This window comes from Crocodylus siamensis, chromosome 3 (assembly GCF_052110815.1).
Source record: "Crocodylus siamensis isolate JL-2025a chromosome 3, ASM5211081v1, whole genome shotgun sequence".
Lineage (NCBI taxonomy): Eukaryota > Metazoa > Chordata > Crocodylia > Crocodylidae > Crocodylus > Crocodylus siamensis.
In genome coordinates this window covers 1294605-1314422 of record NC_143397.1, presented here as the reverse complement: position 1 = coordinate 1314422, position 19818 = coordinate 1294605, and the positions used below count along the sequence as shown (strand labels likewise).

General features: G+C 55.5%; 1 protein-coding gene across 3 annotated transcripts; it reads right to left on the bottom strand.

Annotated features, from left to right (window-relative positions):
* Window positions 1-1014: 1014 nt before the first annotated feature.
* On the bottom strand, window positions 1015-18852 carry LOC149867886 (uncharacterized). 3 transcript variants are annotated; one of them, XM_090037488.1, is made up of 9 exons: window positions 18694-18852; window positions 10255-10431; window positions 9220-9408; window positions 8323-8544; window positions 4292-4615; window positions 3838-3935; window positions 3107-3299; window positions 1759-1805; window positions 1015-1339 (listed from the first exon to the last, which is right to left on the bottom strand). In XM_090037488.1, exons 1-9 carry the CDS (start codon window positions 18803-18805, stop codon window positions 1304-1306), a joined length of 1398 nt encoding a protein of 465 aa, XP_089893614.1. In that variant the 5' UTR covers window positions 18806-18852; the 3' UTR covers window positions 1015-1303. The 3 variants fall into 3 exon arrangements, with proteins under 3 accessions (XP_089893614.1, XP_089893615.1, XP_089893616.1); XM_090037489.1 differs by having other exon boundaries at window positions 9220-9348; XM_090037490.1 differs by lacking the exon at window positions 8323-8544.
* Between the last annotated feature and the right edge of the window lie 966 nt (window positions 18853-19818).

Below are 19818 nucleotides of genomic sequence, written 5' to 3'. Positions count from 1 at the left end.
ATCTGCTGCTGCCTGCTCTGTCCCTGGCACAGGTTCCTTCCCCGTGGTTCCCAGGGGCTCTAGTCTTGATTCTCCTCCTTTGTCTCTGTGTCTCTCCTGCCTGTGCCCAGTGGTGCTGCCAGGGGCCAACACACAGGCAGAGGATCCAGAAGAAAGCTGGCAAATGGCCACTGAGCCCAGATGCTGCCAGAGCCTGACATCCCAGGGAGAGAAAGTAGAGGAATCATGTGACTGGGGGGGCAGGAGTAGAGGGGTCACATGACATAGGGAGCCCTCTATAAGCCCAAGCCTAGGGCTAGGGTAGGAAGTCTGGCTGTGGAAGCCACTGGGGTGAATCTTCCTCCAAGTGGCATGAGGCTCAGAGTCCAGACTGACTAGAGGACTTGGGAGACTACCTTGAGGGAAGAGATGCTGGGGCCTGCATAGGAAGCAAGCTAAATCCTCCGAGCCCTTTCTGTTGTCTTCCATTCCCCTCGGAGCCAAGCCCCAAGGGGTGCTATGAGCTGCGTGCAGACACTTCTTTGAGCTAAGACTGTTGCTCATCTTCTTTGGTATCTGTTTCCCTCCAGTGGCTGGGTTGTAGCTGGAGGAGAGGCAGAGGCCATGGATAGGGGGTGACTGGGGATGCCTCAGACTTGATTTTGCACTGAGTGGATGGAGGATGTGGCAGGCCAGTAGGGGGCGCTCCTGCATTGAGCCACTCACCTCACTGTGCCCAACCACCTTCCAGGCTCCATGTGCCTCCCTTGAGGCACCTGACATCTGGCTGACCCCCCTGCTGGAGCACACCTGCAAGCCTGGGGGTAACACCACCACCACCCAGGGTCTGGATTGGTTTTTGGCCCTGTGTCCCCTGGGAAACACAGGTCTAGTGGTCCTTGAGGGGTACTTTGTCCACTCCAGGAACTTGGGTTCTTCCCCCACTCTGAAGCACAAACAGTGGTCTCCCTTTGTCAGATGAACCAAGGGGACCCCAAGGCATAATCTAGACTCACTCCCAATAAGTCTCTCATGCTAGGTACAAAGGAGAACTTTATTGGTTACAAGGAGTAGGTTGGGAATAGGGTACAGGGTAGAACAAGATCAGAGAAATCCCTTGGAGCAAACAGGGTGTCTGGGTAGCCTTTAATCATGCATATGAGTTACTGCAAGCTATATATCTAGTTAGGTCTCAGGTAACTTACTCACAAGTATCATCTAGAGGGAGGTGGAGATTCCCTCTGGAGGCAAACAGTTCATTGAACATGATTTCCAAGAGAGAGAGCACGCGTTTCAGATGGTCCAGCTGCTCTGAAAGTTTTCATCATGGCTGCTGCCCGGCCTCCTGGGCAGTCCTTAACTGCAGAGGAGAGAGGATCACCATTCACAACCAGCCTGGTGGGGGCTCAGGCCTTCAGTGCCATGGCAGGGATGCCCTTCTCTGCAGCTTAGGGCACTGGTGTCAGAGGGCCCTGGAACTAGCAGGAGATATCTGATGGGTCCTGGGGCTGCAGCTCTGTCGTGGGGGAGGGCAATCTCCCAGCTTGGGCTCCACAGGCAACTTGGTGCATCTTGCCTCCCCCAAGCAATGGAGTGCTTGTGTGCCATGGGGTTTCTGGACCCACTGGCATCTGCCCTGCTCTGGGTACCACAGTGCCCCTCAGGCAGTCCCAAACTAGGAGGGGCCCCACTTCTCCCAGACCACAGCCTCCAGGAACTGGCAGCAGCCAGGTTGTGTGTATGTGTGAGGGGGTGGGGGGAGGGACCCTGGCGTCCTACCTGCATGGTGCTCCTGGCCTGCATTGCTTGCTGTGGCTTGGTGGCGCCTGCAAGAGGAAAGAAGTGTCCTGAACCTGGGCAAAGTGCAGTGCCCAACTGCACCTTTGTGCCACCATCCTGGGCCTGGCACCACTCCTGGAAGGGACCAGGGCAGGGGCTTCTCAGCTGTATGACCCCACAGGGTCTGTGCTGCAGTAACCTGAGGGACCCATAACATGGTGTGTCCCCATGCTCCTGGCCAACAGAGGCCAAGGTTGTCAGGTAGGAACTGCCCCAGCCCAGCCCAGCCCAACCCAGCTGAGACTAGGAGAGCAAGTACCAGCCTATAAGAGAGAGCCAGTGGATCTCTCTTATAGACTGGTACTTTATTTTAAGGGTGAAGGAGCAGAAGAGAAAACCTCAGGTAGATAAAGCTGCTGATTATGAGCTGCCAGAGAAGTGGTACTGGGAGAGTTACCTGGTGCCAGCCCTTAACACAGAACTAGCCTTGCTACTGCAGTGCCGTGGGCTACAGCCTTGCACCAGAGACCAGATAGGAGCACAGCAGAGACCAGCAGCAGTGAGTCACCCTGAGGCTGAGCTTGCAAGGTGAACCAGGAGACACCTGGGACCACCCCGGGAAGCACCTGCACGCCAGGGCCAGGGAGGTGTATGAGCACAGGTTTTGACCCCAGAGGGGAAGTCTGTCCTTGGAGACTCCTGGAACAAGAGCTGCAGGGCAAGGGGAATGCATTTGCTCTGCTATCTGGCACTGGAGCTGCTGTGAAGGAAGGCCAACAGGGTGCTGGTGCCCAGAAGGGAATAGCTCCAGGGCAAGGGGAGTCCTTGTTATGCAGGCAGGTAGCCGTGGTTTGTGTTTGGACCCAGAGGGGTAGAGTTTGTGTCTTCCAGAAGGCGTCGCACTAGGTTAAAGTGTCAAGAGGCACGCCAGTGTTTACAGACCAGCTAGCAGCCTTGATTTGGGCCATACCATAGGTGTAGGCCTGCAGGAGAGGGTGGAGGGGGTGGGGTATAGTTTAAAGTCTAAAAAGAAAAAGGGACAAGGAATGAAGCTGAGCTTGGGGAAAAAACTGGTTACGGTCCAGAGCCAGGGCCAGGAGGTCTGTGCACAAAAAAGGACAGCGATAAGGGCCAGGGGGCCCAGGAGCCGAACCAGATGCAGCAATTGTATTGTCTAGGGCAGGGCAAAGACAAAGCTGGTTTAGGCAGCCAGGGCTGGGACCCAGAAGCCAGGCCAGGCACCGTGGGTCCAAGACAACACAGAGACCCATGGCCCTGTGACAGCCACATATGGGGGCTCCAGGCTACTCTCAGCCCCAGTGCTCACCCTGGGGGCAGAGTCCGTTACCTGAGATATCCAGTTCAAAGGCCCATTGCGATGCCTCCCCGAGGCCGGCGGCTGTTCGGCCCTGGACTGTCACCGTGTAGTTGGTCCCGGGTCTCCAGTGGGGCAGCCTGTACTCAGTGACCGATGCGTTCACCTGCACCACCTGTCCCTCGAGGAAGCTGCCGTTGTACTCTCTCCAAGTCGTGATGTTCAGCTGCAGAGAACAGCGTAGCGCTGGGAGGACTCAGGCCTGCCCCTGATCCCTGCTCGGTAACCAGGCAGCGAACCCCACTGCATCCCCAGGGACCAGGGGGAGTGTACCCCCACCCACAGCCCTGCGCTGCATGGGCAGCATGGGGGGTCCACCTTGGGACCCAGCCAGAGCTATCCCATAGCCAGCAGGATGGCCCTGATGCACCAGGTCATCTCCCAGGGGGCTGCCTGTTTGCCATGGTCCCAGGGATGGGTGGGCCACGCCACCATGTGCGACAGCATGAGGAGCTGACAGAAGCCCAGTGCCGACCCTTCACCATTATTTCTTTGGATGCAGAGGAAGTAGAGGGACCAAACGCAGATGCTGAGCATCAGGGGACAGCACAGACATGCGGTGGGTGGGTCAGTCCTATCATGTCAGGAAGAGCAGGAGGTAGTGCTCCTGGGAGATGCGCCTCCCGCCTCTCCCTGCGCAGTCCCTGTCCCCCAGCACAGACCGCGCTCCTGGCTGGGCCACACGCTAGTCCACTGCCCAGTACCTGGTACCCGAGGATGTCCCCGTGGCACGACGGCAGCTGCTTCCAGCGCAGGGATCCGGTGCTGGGGTCCCTCGGCTCTACCTGGGGCTGGTCTGGCACTAGAGCAAAGGAACAGCAGGTCACTGCCCAGGCCCTGGGGCCAGGCCCAGCACTCACAGCTCAGCACTTAGGGGGAAGCTGCAGGCCAAGGAGCTGTGGCTGTGCCTGGCCCTTTATTGACAGAGACAATTGCTGTGGGGGAAGCAGGAGCTGGGAGCTCACGCAGTTCCTTCTTGGTAGCCACAGCAGTAGAAGAATTGCCCTGCTCCTGCTCCCGCCCCGGCCCCTGCCCCTGCGGAAGGTGCAGGCATGTGGGTGCAGCATCCCCATGCTCTGCTGCTCCCCTCACCCCAGCTCTGCTCAGAGTCCATGGCTCCCAGACGTAGCTTGCAATTCCCGCCGCGCCACCTCTTACCCGTCTCTTTTGTCCTGACCCTCCGTCTGTAGAGGACAGCGCTGGAGGAGGCTATCATATCCCTGGTGCTTGCAAAAATGGTGACGTTGTAGAAACTGAAGGGTTGTAGGTTGCTGCAGGTAAAAGTCCCTTCCAAGACTTTAAATGTCGTCTCTATTGTGGCTCCTCGTCTCCAGCAGGGGTAGGCCTTGTGGTGTACATCTGCCTGGCACTTGGCCCATATGGTCCATGTGCCCTGGCAGGATTCGATGGGTTTGCAAGCCCAGCTGAGCCTGATGCTGGTGGGTGAAATCTCTGGTGTCCCAGGGCTGATCTGGGGGAGGTCTGTGGAACAAACATCACATGGAGGGTTATTCCCCACCCCTCTGATACCATGACTCTGCAGGGAGCTGCAGTCAGACCAGCCCTGACAGCTATGGCGGGGCAGGGTGAGAAGTCGGGTTCACTGATGGCAGCCTCTGGGGACAAGGCACAGGGGACAGAGGATGTGTGACCTCCATGTATGTGCTGAGTGCAGGGGTGGCTCTGGCCAGAATAAACTGAGTTCCTTTGCTGCAGGCAAATATCAAGGTGAATATCAAGGGCTTTAGGCTGTACAGGAGGGACAGGACAGGGAGGAAAGGTGGGGGCGTGGCACTGTACATTAAGGAGGAATACACATCCTCATTAATTAACAAAGAATCAGAGGACGGGCGCTCTGAAGTGTTTTGGGTTAGAGCACAAGGCAGTCAAGGGGAAAGAGACTTAACAGTGGGGGTCTACTACAGACCCCCAACCAAGGGGAGGAGCTTGACCGGAATTCTTAGGTCAGCTCACGGAGGTAATGAAGGCTAAGGATGTGGTAGTCATGGGGACCTGAACTTCCCGGGCATCTGCTGGGAAGAGCAGCCAGCCAGAGATGTAGTGGGGCAGTCAGGAAGGCCAAGGCAGAGATTGGACTGGGACTAGTTTCCTGGATCAAGGATAATAACAAGTCCGTCTTTAAATACATAGCGGGTAAAAAGAAGGCTCCGGGTAATGTGGGGCCCCTGCAGGACACGTTAGGAAATTTGGTCGTCACACCAGATGAGAAAGCCAACATATTTAACGATTTCTTTGCCTCCATCTTCCTAAGCAGGGACTGGAACAGCCACCTCCCCACTCGGCCCCTCTCAGGCCCCAGGGGAGACGCACCCAGGCCAAGGGTTAGTGAGGAACTAGTTAGGGAGCTTCTGGAGGGGCTGAAAGTATTCAAGTCAGCCGGTCCGGAGGATCTCCACCCTAGAGTACTAAAGGAATTGGCTGCGGTCATTGTGAGACCCCTGGCACGGCTGTACGAGCACTCGTGGTGCTCTGGTGTGGGGCCAGAGGACTGGAAGAGGGCCAATGTGGTTCCCATCCTCAAAAAGGGTAAGAAGGAGGACCCGGGAAACTATAGGCCAGTTAGTCTTACCTCGATCCTAGGCAAGCTGTTCAAGAAAATTATTCTGGCACACATCCACAAGGGACCGGGGGGGAGATCATGCTTGGGGGCAACCAACATGGGTTCATCAGTGGCAGGTCCTGTCAGACCAGCCTGGTGGCCCCCTACGACCAGATCACCAGATCGTTAGACGCAGGGGGAGCAGTGGACATCGTCTTCCTGGACTTTCGGGAGGTCTTCGACACTGTCTCTCACTCCATTCTCATTAAGAAACTGGGGGGCTGTGGTGTCGACACCCACACAGTCAGACATGTCGCCAACTGGCTGGAGGGCCGCACCCAGAGAGCGGTGGTGGATGGGTCATGTTTGCCCTAGAGGGACGTGGGCAGTGGGGTCCCCCCGGGCTCGGTCCTCGGGCCCGCACTGTTCAACATCTTCATCAGTGATTTGGACGAGGGGGTAAAAAGCACCTGTTCTAATTTGCTGATGACACTAAGATGTGGGGGGACGTGGGCACACTGGAAGGGAGGAATAGGCTGCGATCAGACCTAGACAGGTTACAGGGGTGGGCAGACGAGAACAGGATGGGATTCGACACTGACAAGTGCAAGGTGCTGCACCTGCGGAGGAACAACCGGCACCATACCTACAGGTTGGGGAACTCCCTTCTCGTCAGTACGGAGGTGGAAAAGGAACTGGGGGTCATCATTGACTCCAAGATGAACATGGGCCGTCAGTGTGGGGACGCGGTCAGGAAGGCCAACCGCACCTTGTCGTGCATCCACAGATGCATCTCGAGCAGGTCCAGGGAGGTGATCCTCCCCCTCTATGCGGCACTGGTCAGGCCGCAGCTGGAGGACTGCGTCCAGTTCTGGGCGCCGCACTGCAGGAGGGATGTGGACAGCATGGAGAGGGTCCAGAGGAGGTCACTCGCATGGTCAGGGGCAGCAGGGCAGGCCCTACGAGGAGAGGCGACAGGACCTGAACCTGTTCAGCCTCCACAAGAGAAGGCTGAGGGGGATCTAGTGGCCTGTTACAAACTAGTCAGGGGGGACCAGCAGGTATTGAGGGGGGTTCCTGTTCCCCCGAGCACTGCCAGGAGTGACCAGGAATACCGGTCACAAGCTGGCAGAGGGGAGATTCAGGCTAGACATCAGGAGGCGCGAATTCACGCTCAGGGTGGCTAGGATCTGGAACCAGCTTCCAAGAGAAGTGGTGCAGGCTCCTGCCCTGCGGGTGTTTAAGGGGAGGTTAGATGAACACCTTGCTGGGGTTGTTTGACCCCAGTACTCTTTCCTGCCATGGCATGGGGGTCAGACTAGATGACCTCCTCCGGTCCCTTCCGACCCTAGAAACTATGAAACTATGCATCAAGGACGCAGCACATGTGGAGAGACCCCCGCCTCCCTCCCTCACACACACACACACACACACACACGCATGCACACACACACACACACACGTGTATGTACATACGTATGTACATACGTACGTGCTGGCTGCAGGCACCTGCCAGGGCCCCACGGACAGCAGAAGCCCCTGTGACCTTCAGCCTTCCCTGCTGCACCTCCTCCCATGCCTGCTTGGTTTATTTTTTCATAGCAAAGAGTAACTGTGGCCAGATCCCTGCTGGAAAGAAGTGCAGCAGGAGGAAGGAGCACAGCCAGAGCAAGGAAAGGACAGGGCAAACATTAGATCAGGTAGATGAATCCAGACTCCCTGGACTTTGAATGCTGAGGTCTGTGAGAGAGGGAACAAGGGAAAAGCCCTGCTGAGACCCTGGTCACTCTCCCTTCCATAGTTTCCCTGCTGCCATGTGCTGCAGCAGATGGGCAAGACAGACCAGGGTCTGACCCAGGACATGGCCGCTCTTCTGTTCTTATGATGCGTGAAGTCAGCAGGGCCTGATGAAATTCACCCTCGAGAACATGGAGGGGAGCTATCTTATGGGTCCGCTTGGGACAGACCAAGTGCAGAGGCCTGGGGAAAGGCAAGCGTGGAGCTTGGGTAGAAGCGGCATTGCTTGCTCTTTTGCCGGTCCTTTGAATCTGGTCCTCTGACTTTAGAAGCATCACACGATTCCTCTCTGGAAGATGAAGGGCTGGAAGACACAGCCCCTTGCGCTGGATTACACTGATGCGTGGGGTTGTTTTGCAGCCAGATCTGGCACATGGGGTTGAGCTTTTTAGCAGGATGGGGCCATAGCCAGGTGCAGCTCATGGGGTCCAGCTGGTACATGGGGTTGCTCCATAGCTGGATCTGGTACATGAAACCTGCCCAACAGCTTGACTCTGTGCACTGAACGCAGGCTGGATGTGGCCTGCAGACCAGCCCTGTGCATGGGACCCTGCTGTAGAGCACTGCTGCGCTGCGCAGAGCTCTGGAGGGTCCTGCTGCAAATGAACCTGCCCTGGCCACAGGAGCTGGAGCGGCTCAGAGGGTCTGGCCAGCTCCAGCTGCCACAACACAGTCAGCAGGGCCTTGGCCTCCAGGCTCCCTTGGCAGCCAGCCCTGGACACAATCCTGACTGGGATGGCCAGGTAGACTTGGACACTCCACAGCCTGGACTGGTTCTCCTACTGTGGCGAGAGCCAAGAATGACTGGACAGGTCTCTATGCCCTCACTCACCTACACAGGTCACGTTCTTTTCAACGCGATGCCATGCACTCCAATTGTCCTTCATTGTCCAGATACCCAGATCCTTTGGATATTGCTTCACACACCGGATCACAGGTAGGGATGGCCAGGACCCATCAAGGCAGCTCAGCCTCACTGACTCGTGCCGCCTATAAAATTGCTGGTCTGGGGCAAACTGAAGTCTCGGGTCCCACTGGGGCCTGCGGCATTTCTCTGCAGAGACATGAGGCCCCGGTGTTAGTGAAGGATGTGCCCTGGCTTGGCCAGGATGGGCCTGGGGCTGTGGGATGATTGCCCAGGAGCGCTGAGAGCCCTTGGCCTGGGGCAGCTATATGGGGGTGGAGCGGTGCACAGAGACAGGTCTTGCATGTATCCAACCCCATCCAGCCCAAGAGATGGGGATGTCAGGGGCTCCCCAGCCACATGGGGAAGCACCAGGGACCCCAAACTGCTGGAGGAGTCTGGACTTGGACCTTGCACCGACCCGGGAGTGTCCCAGGGAGATGCAGGGTGCAGGAATTGGCCACTGGGCTGCAATGGGGAACACTCCTTCCCACTGTCCTCACCAGTCACCTTGGCCAAGCCAGGGATGTCTCCTGGTCTGGATGGACCTCACACAGGAGGCTTTAGCCAGGATGGGAGTGGGTCAGGCAGGGAAATACCCACCCTGCAGCTGGGGAGCCGGATGGGGCCTGGCCATGACCGTGATACTCTCGTGATGTTCCAGTGACGTGGACCAGAGCAGGAACCTCTGCTTTGCCTCAACACACTTCTCTCTCTGAGGATCACTAGGCTCCCCCTGCTCCTAGCAGCTGTGGAGAGCTCAGGGCCTGGGCTCACATCCCCCCTCCAGGTCTGTCTGTATATCTGTCTGTGTACAGCACTCACCGATGCAATTCACTTGGCTCATGTCCCACTCAGGGCGCCCGGCTCTGTCCACACACTGCAGCCAGCTTGAGTTCCCCTCAAACTGTTCCTGGCGACAGCTGACCTGGATCTTCTTACCAAGTGCAAGCTCTGTCGGGAGGGAGCCGGTAAACATGAGCTGAAACCAGTTTCTTCTAATTTTACAAAACCCTGGAGGGAAGGAAAGATCCTGTTTAAGCAACACAGCTCCCTAATGATGCTTCGCTCCCCTCCAGGGCCATGCCAGCTGCACAACCCATTGCCAGTCCCTCTCCCTTCAGCTGAGAAGATGTTCACCCCTGCTTAAACTGTGCTCCTCACTCATATCCTTCTCTTCTCCACCACCTCAGCCGATGTCCCTGCCAGATGCCCCATGACATCAGGCACCCGCCCAGCCTTTTGGCCCCCCAGCACACACATCACCTGACAACTCAGCATCTGTCCTGAGCTGCCTGTGCAGCCCTCCAACTTACCCGTATTATGGTGTAGCTGCTCCCTTATGACAGTAGGCCTCAGCCCCAGGACCCCCCACCCCAGCACCCTTCCCGCTCTGTGAGCTGCTCCCCTCCCCTTTTCCCCCAGAGCTGCCCCTCCTTTTGCTGGTCAGGGACAGCAGCAGCCAGCACCAGGGCTGAATTGGGTCCCTCCCCTCAGCGGCACTGACAGCCATAGGGGCCCCTTTCCCTTCTGCTCTTCCCTTGCTCTGCCACTCCTGGGCTGCCCAGTGCTATCCCCCACAGACACATCCCAACCCCTCTGCCAGCTCCCAACCCAGACACCTGACTGTTCTTGGCCCTGGCATTACCCAGTGGAGGGAGTCTGGGTCCCAGCTGCGGGGCATGGACCAGGGTAGCCCTGCACCAGGACACGGGCTGAGATGTCAGCATAGGATCCCAGGGGTTGTGCAGGGAGAAAGGTTTGTGGGAGGGAAGCCCAGGAGCTGCTGGCGCAGTAGGGACCATGATGCAGGACACCAGACCCCTGAGAACCTCGTGACTTAAGGGGTCTCAAACTCACCATCACACTGGACACTGTCTGGACTCCAGGTCCCTGACCTTGTGCATGTGCTGTTGGCAACTGAGGGCCGAAAGCCCTTGAAGCATCTCCATGTCACCGTGGCCCCTGGACTGTAGAATGGCTGTTTTGGCCTGAACTCGGGCCAGCGGTCCCTGCCGTCTGGTGCTGGGCACTTTCCTGAAGAAGGAACACAGGGACAGTGTCACTGGGAAGTGGCTCCAACCACAGCCACTATGGAGCTGAGACTGCTGCAACCCACTGCCCAGTCACACACAGACGTCCTGCCTTTGACTGCTGCATGACAAGGGCCAGTGTCTCCCCTCCACCCCCGCAATTCAGTGTCTCATGAGTGTGATTCCCTGGGGGTACCCCATCATCTTCTCAATGTACGCACCCCGACCCTCCCAGAGTCATGTGTGCTGCTGCCCCTAAGGACATAGCCTGCGTGCATCCCTTTCCAGGCTGAGAGTGCCTGGGGTTCTGGATGGAGAGCCATCCCAGGAGAGGGGCTGAGGGCCCACCTGAAACACAGAGGCGATAATTCAGCCTGGCTCAGAGACAGGATAGTGTCAGTGAGCACCCAGCTGCTTGGCCGGGCCCTGTGGCCATGGCACTTGAGGGGGCCACGCTAAGTGTGGCAGGTCTTGCCCCAGACACTGTGGCTCCTACTCCAGAGGCATCGGATCTTGGGCTGTGAGAGCTCATACACCCATGGGCTGCTGAGGATCACCATCTCTTCCCTGGCGTAATATGGCTTGTCTGGTTCAAAGCTCAGAAGTGAGTCTCTGGTGGGTCTCTGGCAATTTTCTGTGGGAAGAAACCCTGGTTCTGGAGCACTGGTGAAGGATGAACCACAGGCCCCCAGGCCAGGCCCTGTACATGGATGTGCAGAGGGGTGAGTGCTGCTCTCCCTCCACATGTGTGTGCAGCAGTAGTTATACACCCACCAAGCACACACCAGTGCACGCTATGTCCAGCCTACAGTAACCAGCACACACCCCTGAGCTCCACACACCACCAATGCACACCCCCATGGTGCACACTAGGGCTGTGCGAAACAGCACCATTTTGTTTCAGCTTCCATTTCACCATTTCATTGGAACAATGTTTCATTTTGTGCTTCCTTTTGTTTTGAAACCACTGTTACATTTTGTTTTGTCACAACTGTTTCCCTGTTTTGACATTTTGCCTGTAGGCTATAATGGGGAAGCACAAAACTGCCTATAACTTTGTCATTTCTTGCCTGATTCAGCTAAAACTTACAGAGATGGTAGTCCCTTCTGAGGCCATGAAGTCTGGCAAGTTCAAGGAGATAGATGGGGTGGTTTTTAGGAAACTGCACCTCAAGCTGCTGACAAGCAAAACTCATGACGTGTGAGTGCGTGTGTGTGTTAAGGCACGCCCTCCCTGGCGCTGGGGCCCCTACATGACAGGGTAACATTGCCCAGTGAGGTCTCCTCTTCCCCTACAGCCTCAGCTCAGTCCACCACAGAGTAAGCACCACAGTGGCACCAGCTGCAGCTCAGGCGGCCAAATAGTCACAGTCAATATCAGAGCAGTCCATCCCCTCTCTTCCTCCTCCATCTCCCTATTTTCTGTTTCCCTGCAGGCCAGTCCAGCTTCAGCTTCAAAACTTGAAACATTTTGAAACTTTCAAAATGTCTTGACTGCCCTTATTTCTTTTTGAGGCTGTTTTGAAGCCCTTTGTTTCATTTCAATTTCACTGTTTCAAGCTTGAAATGAGTCAAAACAGCATCAAAACAAAACAACCAGTGAAATTTTGCACAGCCCTAGTGCACACCTACACCACACACAGGCCTTTCTAAGGGGGATGACGATGATGACAATATTCCCCTTCTGTGCTGTTTTGTATGTCCAGATGTTGGCCCGATGGTCCGAGCACTGTTAGTGCAACATCCCAGGCATGCGTAGCCCGAGTGGGACCACTCCATGAGCCCTTTGCAGAGATGAACATTGCATCACTGAAACCTTTGCTAGCACATGCACAGAGGCAATGGGAAAATTCGTGGGAAAACAGTGTGATTGACAGGGGGGTGAGGGGCAGTCCCGAGGGAAATGCAGAGATGAACGCTGCCGAGGAAAGGTTGTTGCAGCTTGGGTGAGCGGCATGTTGGTCATCAAGGAGACAGCAATGCAGAGTGTGTGATTGGAGGGTGATAAGATAGTTACCAACAGGCCATGGCTATAAAACACCAGTGCAGGGGCATCTGTATGTTGTGGGAGACCAGCCAGACCATTCTAGACCTGGGTTTGTCTGAAGGAGCAAGTGTGAGTGCGCATGCAGTGCGTGCATGGATCAAACTGCGTGCTCGTGTGCCAGAGAGTTGAGGAGGGGTTGGGCTGTGGGCATGCGGGAGGGCCGGTTGGTGTCTGAGAGTGTGGCCAGAGCTCCTTGGGCTAGCTTTATCTGTTTTCCACCCCATTTCAGACCATAGATTCATAGATGTTTGGGTCATAAGGGACCTCAAAAGATCATTGAGTCTGACTCCCTGCCAGTGGCAGGAAAAAGTGCTGGGGTTATCTGACCCCAGCCAGGTTCTTTTCCAGTCTCTTCTTGCAGACCCGCAAGGTAGGGGAGAGCACCACCTCCCTTGGAAGCCTGTTCCAAATTCTGGCAAGCCAAACTGTGAAGAAGTTCTTCCTGATGTCCAGCCTAAACCCTGTGAGGGTGCTGGTGAGTCCCTCTCCCTAAGTGCAGCACCTTGCACTTGTTCTTGTTGAACTGCATCCTATTGTTCTCTGCCTGCTTCTCTTATCTGTCCAAGTCCACGTGGATTCAATTTTTTTCCCATCAGTGTGTTTGCTTCATCCCATAGTTTGGTGTCATCTGCAAACTTGAACAGAGTGTTTTCCATGCCCTCATCCAGGTTGCTGATGAACATATTAAACAGCACTGGCCCAAAGACTGAGCCTTGGGGGACCCCACTGCCCACATCTTTGGAGGTTTCATAGTTTCATAGTTTCATATTTGGTAGGGTTGGAAGGGACCTGACCAAATCATCAAGTCTGACCCCCTGCCATGAGCAGGAAAGGATGCTGGGGTCAAATGACCCCAGCTAGGTGTATATCTAGCCTCCTTTTGAAGACCCCCAGGGTAGGAGCCAGCACCGCTTCTGTTGGAAGTTGGTACCAGATCCTAGCCGCCCTGACCGTGAAGTCACGCCTCCTGATGTCTAGCCTGAATCTACTCTTGGTCAACTTATGGCCGTTGTTCCTAGTTACTCCCGGTAGTGCTTGGGGGAACAGGGACTCTCCCATTCCCAGCTGGTCTCCCTTGGCCAGTTTATAGACAGCCACCAGATCCCCCCTCAGGCTTCTCTTGTGGAGGCTGAACAGGTTCAGGTCCCGTCGCCTCTCCTCGTAGGGCCTGCCCTGCTGCCCCTGGTCATGCGAGTGGCCTCCTCTGGACCCTCTCCATGTTGTCCACATCCCTCTTGAAGTGCAATGCCCAGAACTGGACGCAGTACTCCAGCTGCGGCCTGACCAGTGCCGCATAGAGGGGGAGGATCACCTCCCTGGACCTGCTCGAGATGCATCTGTGGATGCATGACGAGGTGTGGTTAGCTTTCCTGACCATGTCCTCACATTGGCGGCCCATGTTCATCTTGGCATCAGTGAGGACTCCAAGATCCTTTTCCGCCTCTGCACTGACGAGAAGGGAGTTCCCCAGCCTGTAGGTAGGGTGCTGGTTCTTCCCCCCCAGGTGTCAGTATTGAAATCCATCCTATTCTCATCTGCCCACCCCTGTAACATGTCCAGATCTAGTTGTAGCCTGTCCCTCTCTTCTAGCATGCCCACTTCTTCCCACATTTTGGTGTCATCCGTGAATTTGAACAGGGTGCTTTTCACCCCCTTGTCCAAGTCGCTGATGAAGATGTTGAACAGTGCGGGCCTGAGGACCAAGCCCTGGGGGACCCACATCCCTCCAGGTTGAAAATGACCTGTCCACCACCACTCTCTGGGTGCGGCCCTCCAACCAATTTGTTACCCATCTGACTGTGTAGGCATCGACACCACAGTCGTCTAATTTTTTAATGAGAATGGGTTGAGAAACAGTGTCAAAACCCTTCCTGAAGTCCAGAAAGACTACATCCACCACGACACCCGTGTCCAAGGATTTTGTTACCTGTCCACCACCACTCTCTGGATGCGACCCTTAAGCCAATTTGCCAGCCACATGACTGTGTAACTGTCTATGGCACAGTTGTTCAATTTGTTTATAAGAATAGGCTGGGATCCCATGTCAAAAGCCTCGTTAAAGTCCAAGTAGATGACATCTACCTTGACTCCTGCATCTAAGCATTTAGTGACCTGGTCACAGAAAGAAACACGCTTAGTCAGGCAGGCTCTACCTGCTATGTACCCGTGCTGGCTGCCCTTCAACATTATATTACCTGCTGGACTCCTACAAACATGGTCCTTGATAATTTTTTCACGGGTTTTCCCAAGGGGAGAGGTGAGACTCACCGGCCTATTATTACCCAAATCCTCCTTCCTTCCTGTCATGGAAAAGTCTTAAGTGTATGCTGACAACACAGAAGAGGTGAACCTGACACGCGCGGTTTGACTCTGTGAGTGGACAGTGCCAAGGCTCACGCAGCGCGTGCCCCCTGTGTGACCTGCGGGCCTGTCAGTCATTGCTGACCTACTTTCCCCACAGACGCACGCTCAGCCTGTGTCAGCTTCTGACTGGGAGCATGCTCAGTCAGAACCTGACATGAGGTAATCTGACCAGAAATTTCTCTGTGGAGAGCGTTCTGATTGGCCACTACATTCAGATAAAAGACTGGAGACCCCCTCCCCGGTGAGGGTTGTTGGTGGAGTGTGTGGGTGTCTGGAGGTAGTAGTGTTCGTCGGTGTGAGAGTCTTGGAGAGACCGCGCTCGGTCTGCAAGCAGAGGCTGCCTAGGCAGGGACTGTGAGGCAGATTGGGAGGCTGGGATCCGATCCCCTCGGTTCTTCCATACTTCACACAGCGAGCTACTCCTTCGTTTCCTCGGACTGATTCCTTTCGTTACTGGACTGTTTACGGCTTTCACCTTGACTTCGGTTCCGGATCATCCTTGTTGCTACAACTTCGACTTCGGCTTCCTTGTTTGACCGGCTTTTCGACTTCGGCTTCTACCTTCGACCATCCGTTTGTCCGTTTGACTGGCATCACGACCCCGTTCTTCCCGACGAGTTACAGTTTTGTTTCGTCCGTTTACTCCCGTTTATGAGCTGTTGACCAGCCCTGGGACTAACAACGGGCGGCCGCTCATTGTGAACCTCGTGGGCCAACAGACCCCTTTGCTGTTAATTGGTTGTGTTTCTGCAACTGTAACTGAAGAAAGCAGCTCTTGTGCCTCTGCTTCAACGCGTGAGTAAATAAATCATTCTTAGATAAAACCATACGCTTGGGGGCCTCAGACTCCGCAGCCGCTAGTCCCACCTGTTCACGTTCCGATCGCCACCCCGGCCCACCGTGACCTTGGGGCCCGATTCATTCGGCTCGGTGATCCCCAACACTTCCCTTCTTGAAATAGGGACCACATTGGCCTTTTTCCAGTCCTCTGGGACCTCATCTGAGCACCAGGAATGCTCAAACGGTCATGTCAGTGGCTTTGCTATGACACTGGCCAATTCTTTCAGCACCTTTGAGTGAATAGAGCTCATCTGGTACTGCATAAGCACATCCAACCCCTGCAAGTGTCTCTTTACTAGGTCGGGGCTGACAGTTGTTGGGCTGGTGTTCCTCCTGCTTTTGTCAGTAATGCATTCGAGAGATTTGTCTAGATCCGAGTTCAAGAATACAGTGGCAAAAAACTCATTGAAGATCTCAGCTTTGTCCCCCGCCCCTGTCTGTTACCAACTGCCCTAGTCTATACTGTGGGGGTCCTATGCTGCCCTGTGCCTTCCTTATGTTCCAAATATACCTGAAGAAGGACTTTGTTGTTGTCCTTAATTTTTGTCACCAACTTAAGTTCTACACCTGTGTCCCATATCAACCCCTCTGCATTCTCTGTACACAGACCTCAGCAGTGCAGCTCACGGGGATCGTGTCCCACTTGGCATGCTCAGACTGCTCCACTCACTGCATCAGGAATGAGCCCTCCTGAAACTTATTGTGGAGACAGGTCACCTGCCCCGCTCGCCCACTTCAAACTTCATCTGTGAGGAGGCAGCTGAGACAGATGGGGCCCAGTTCCCAGCTCTTGTACAAACCCCCGGAAGGAAAGGGGGAAGATCCCCTCTGAGCAACACAGCTACCTAAGGACACCTGCCACCCCCAGGCTGAGTAACCTACCCCATGGGTTACAACAGCCCTTCTAAACGGACCAAGCTCCTCATCCCTTAGGGCAGAGGATGGACATCAACTTCATCCTTCATCCCTTCATGACAGGGTAGAAGCTGCCAGTGCTAAGATCCTTCTCAAAAGGCAGAAGGCTTCAGGGGAAGTAGAGCTGGCTCATGGCAGCTACCCTACAACTGGGGCTAGAGAGGCAGCCTGGGTCTACGCAGGCACCCAGAGGCTTCAGGGAATGAAGTTGGTGCTGCCTCCAGGGAAATATGAACTTTCATTTCTACCTAGGATAACTTTTACAATCTTTTCTCCTGTGCCTGAAGAAGGGTGCTTGTGCCTGAAAGCTTGCAATAAAGGATTTTTTTTTTTTTTGCAAAAATCTAGTTGGTGTAATAAAATATATCACTTCTACCATGAGTTCTGATTCTTTTTGCCTCTAGACCAATACAGCTACAACCTTCCTAAGTAGGGACCAGTTCAGCCACCTCCCTGCTGGGCCCCCCTCGGGCCCCGAGAGAGACACGCCTGGGCCAAGGGTTAGCGAGGAGTTAGTTAGGGTACTTCTGGAGAAGCTGGACGTGTTCAAGTCCGCTGGTCCGGACGATCTTCACCCTAGGGTTCTACAGGAACTGGCTGAGGTCATTGCGGGACCCCTGGCACGGCTCTATGAGCACTCGTGGTGCTCTGGCGAGGTGCCGGAGGACTGGAAGAGGGCCAATGTGGTCCCTATCTTCAAAAAGGGAAAAAAAGAGGACCCGGGAAATTACAGGCCAGTTAGTCTGACCTCAATCCCGGGTAAGCTCTTTGAAAAAATTATCCTGGCACACATCCAGGAGGGCCTTGCGGGGGAATGCATGCTCAGGGGCAACCAACATGGGTTTATCAGTGGCAGGTCTTGTCAGACCAACCTGGTGGCCTTTTACGATCAGGTCACCAAATCATTAGACGCAGGGGTTGCTAGATACCTTGCGCTTGCCCTGGCATACACCAACAAGGCATTCCTTGGGCAGCAGTTCCACATCAGCTGCTGCCTGGTCTTGCCCAACAATCAGCTTGAATTGTAGACAGAGCTTTAGCATGCCCCACAGAGAACAGGAATCCTTTTGCAAGAATGTGAAGTGAAAGAGGAACAGGCTGAACAGGGGTGGGAATGGGGACTGTGCTAGACAAGCAGGGCATGGTAGAGCAGCTGGGCTGGCAGGGCCCTCCTGAAGTCGCCTCCCATCCAGCCCCAGGTCTAGGCAGGATCTGTCCCATCCAGACACATCTGCTTCTAGCCCAATGCAGCAGCACAGCTGCACAGTGCCAGGATCCACTGACCAGAGACACCAAAAGCCCAAAACCTGCCCCAGGGGAGCCCCAGGGGAGCTGGGGAAGATGCCTGTCAGGGCCATGCTGCTGCAAGGGCTGTTTCCTTGGGTGTTTTCTTGGCACTGCAGAAAGCCAAGGAAAGGGCGAAGAACATCCATCTGCAGGCACCCTCCAGGATACCCAGGGTTGCTGAGGGCAAGTCATGGCCACTGCAACCCTAAGTCTGGGCCCCACAGGGCAGTGACTGTTCTGTCCCCCCATGCCCAGGAGAGCTGGATCATCACCTTTCCCGCAGGACTTGGAGAAGGGGCTGGCTCCTGCCTGGGAAGATTTAGGAACACAGGAGCCTGATACTCGGAGTATACTTGAGCTGGATGGTTCTCAAAGCCATGAGCTGCCATGGGACTGCCAGCACAGGGAGTCAGTAGCCCCTGGACACAGAGGCTTTGGCTCTTGGCTCAGCTGAGGGCAGGTGCAGCACAGGGCTGTTGGCTCAGCTGTACTCACTGCTGTCAGCAGGTAGCTGGGATGGGCCACTGGGCCATCCACAGGTGGGGTGAGGCTCAGGTGTGGAAGCTCATGGAGCTTGTCTTAGGTGTGCTTGTGCATCTTGGTCCCCAGAAACACACATGGCCCTGGTATTCCTGTGGCTGCATGAGGAAGCCCAGCCCCCTGCCTTCTCTTGGCTCTCTGTCTGGAGCCTAAGTCCCCCAGGCTCTGGCATGGATTAGAGTGCAGCCCCCTCCTGGGACCACTGCACCCAGCCAGACTGGTGGGCAGAGCCCAGCAGCCACTTCCCAGGGGAGCAACAAACCCGAGTCCTACCTGGACTCCTGTCTCCTTCCTGACTGCTGGGACTGGATTGTGCTGGTTCCCATGCACACATGAGGGGTGGAAGAGCCAGGAGCATGGCCAGAGCTGGTGCCTGCAGGGCCATGTCACCGCAAAGTCCCAGGACTGACTTCAGCCTTGCACTGCCTCTGAGCCCTTGTAATCATTTCTGCAGTACTCAGCAGAAATGAACACAGGAAGGATCTAAATATATATAATCACTGTATGTGGTGCAAGAGGCTTCCTTATTGGAGATGGAAACCCCTGGCTGTGTCAGAGCCACTCTTGTTTCCTTCTCGGGTGCTGTGTCACAGGGGCAGAGGGAGTCCAGTCTCCTTGTATGGGGGGGCCCAGTGTTGGCCACAGCCACAAGGGTACAAACTCCATGAGGGTTTAGATACTGAATCCAAGCATAGTTTCATTTTATAGTTAGGAAAAAGCCATGGTCAGAGAGCTGGGGAAGAACTGGGCTCAGGCAGGCTGGCTGGCACTCCTACCGTCAGCATTTAAAGAGCCAGAGCTCTCAGGAAAGGGAGAAGTCATGCAGAAGGCAGAGTGCAAGTCATTGACCACCCAATTGTTCCAAGCAATCGTCATGCCTGGGAGGGGGCTAGAGACCCTGCCAGTCTACCCAGAAACCAGTGATGCATTTCAAATTGGTTGGCTGGAAGCTAACAACTGCTGGCCTTCATTGGACCAGGTAAGTGAGGTCATAAGGGCTATGTAAGTTAAAGACTGCCCAGAAGGAGGAGCAGCAGCCCTGATGAGGACTTTCAGAGAAGCTGGACCATCTGAAACTCTTTCTCTTGAAACTCATGGTCAATGAACTGCTTGCCTCCAGAGGGAAGCTCTATCAGCCTGGAGGCTGGAACCATGGGGGCAGGGGCTAGAGCTGGGGGGGCTGGAGCCTGGGGGGCTGGAGCCTGGGGGATGGGGTTTGGAGGGCTGGAGCCTGGAGGGGATGGGGCCTAGGCCTGGAGCCTTCCTGCCCTGAGTGAGGCTCCGCTGGGGGCTGGAGGCTGGTGCGGGCTCTGAGGGCTCCCGGAAACTGCTCCATTCCCCTGCATTGCCTCGGGGAGTGAGGAGGCATGTGGCATCAGGGCCAAGGAGCAGAGCACT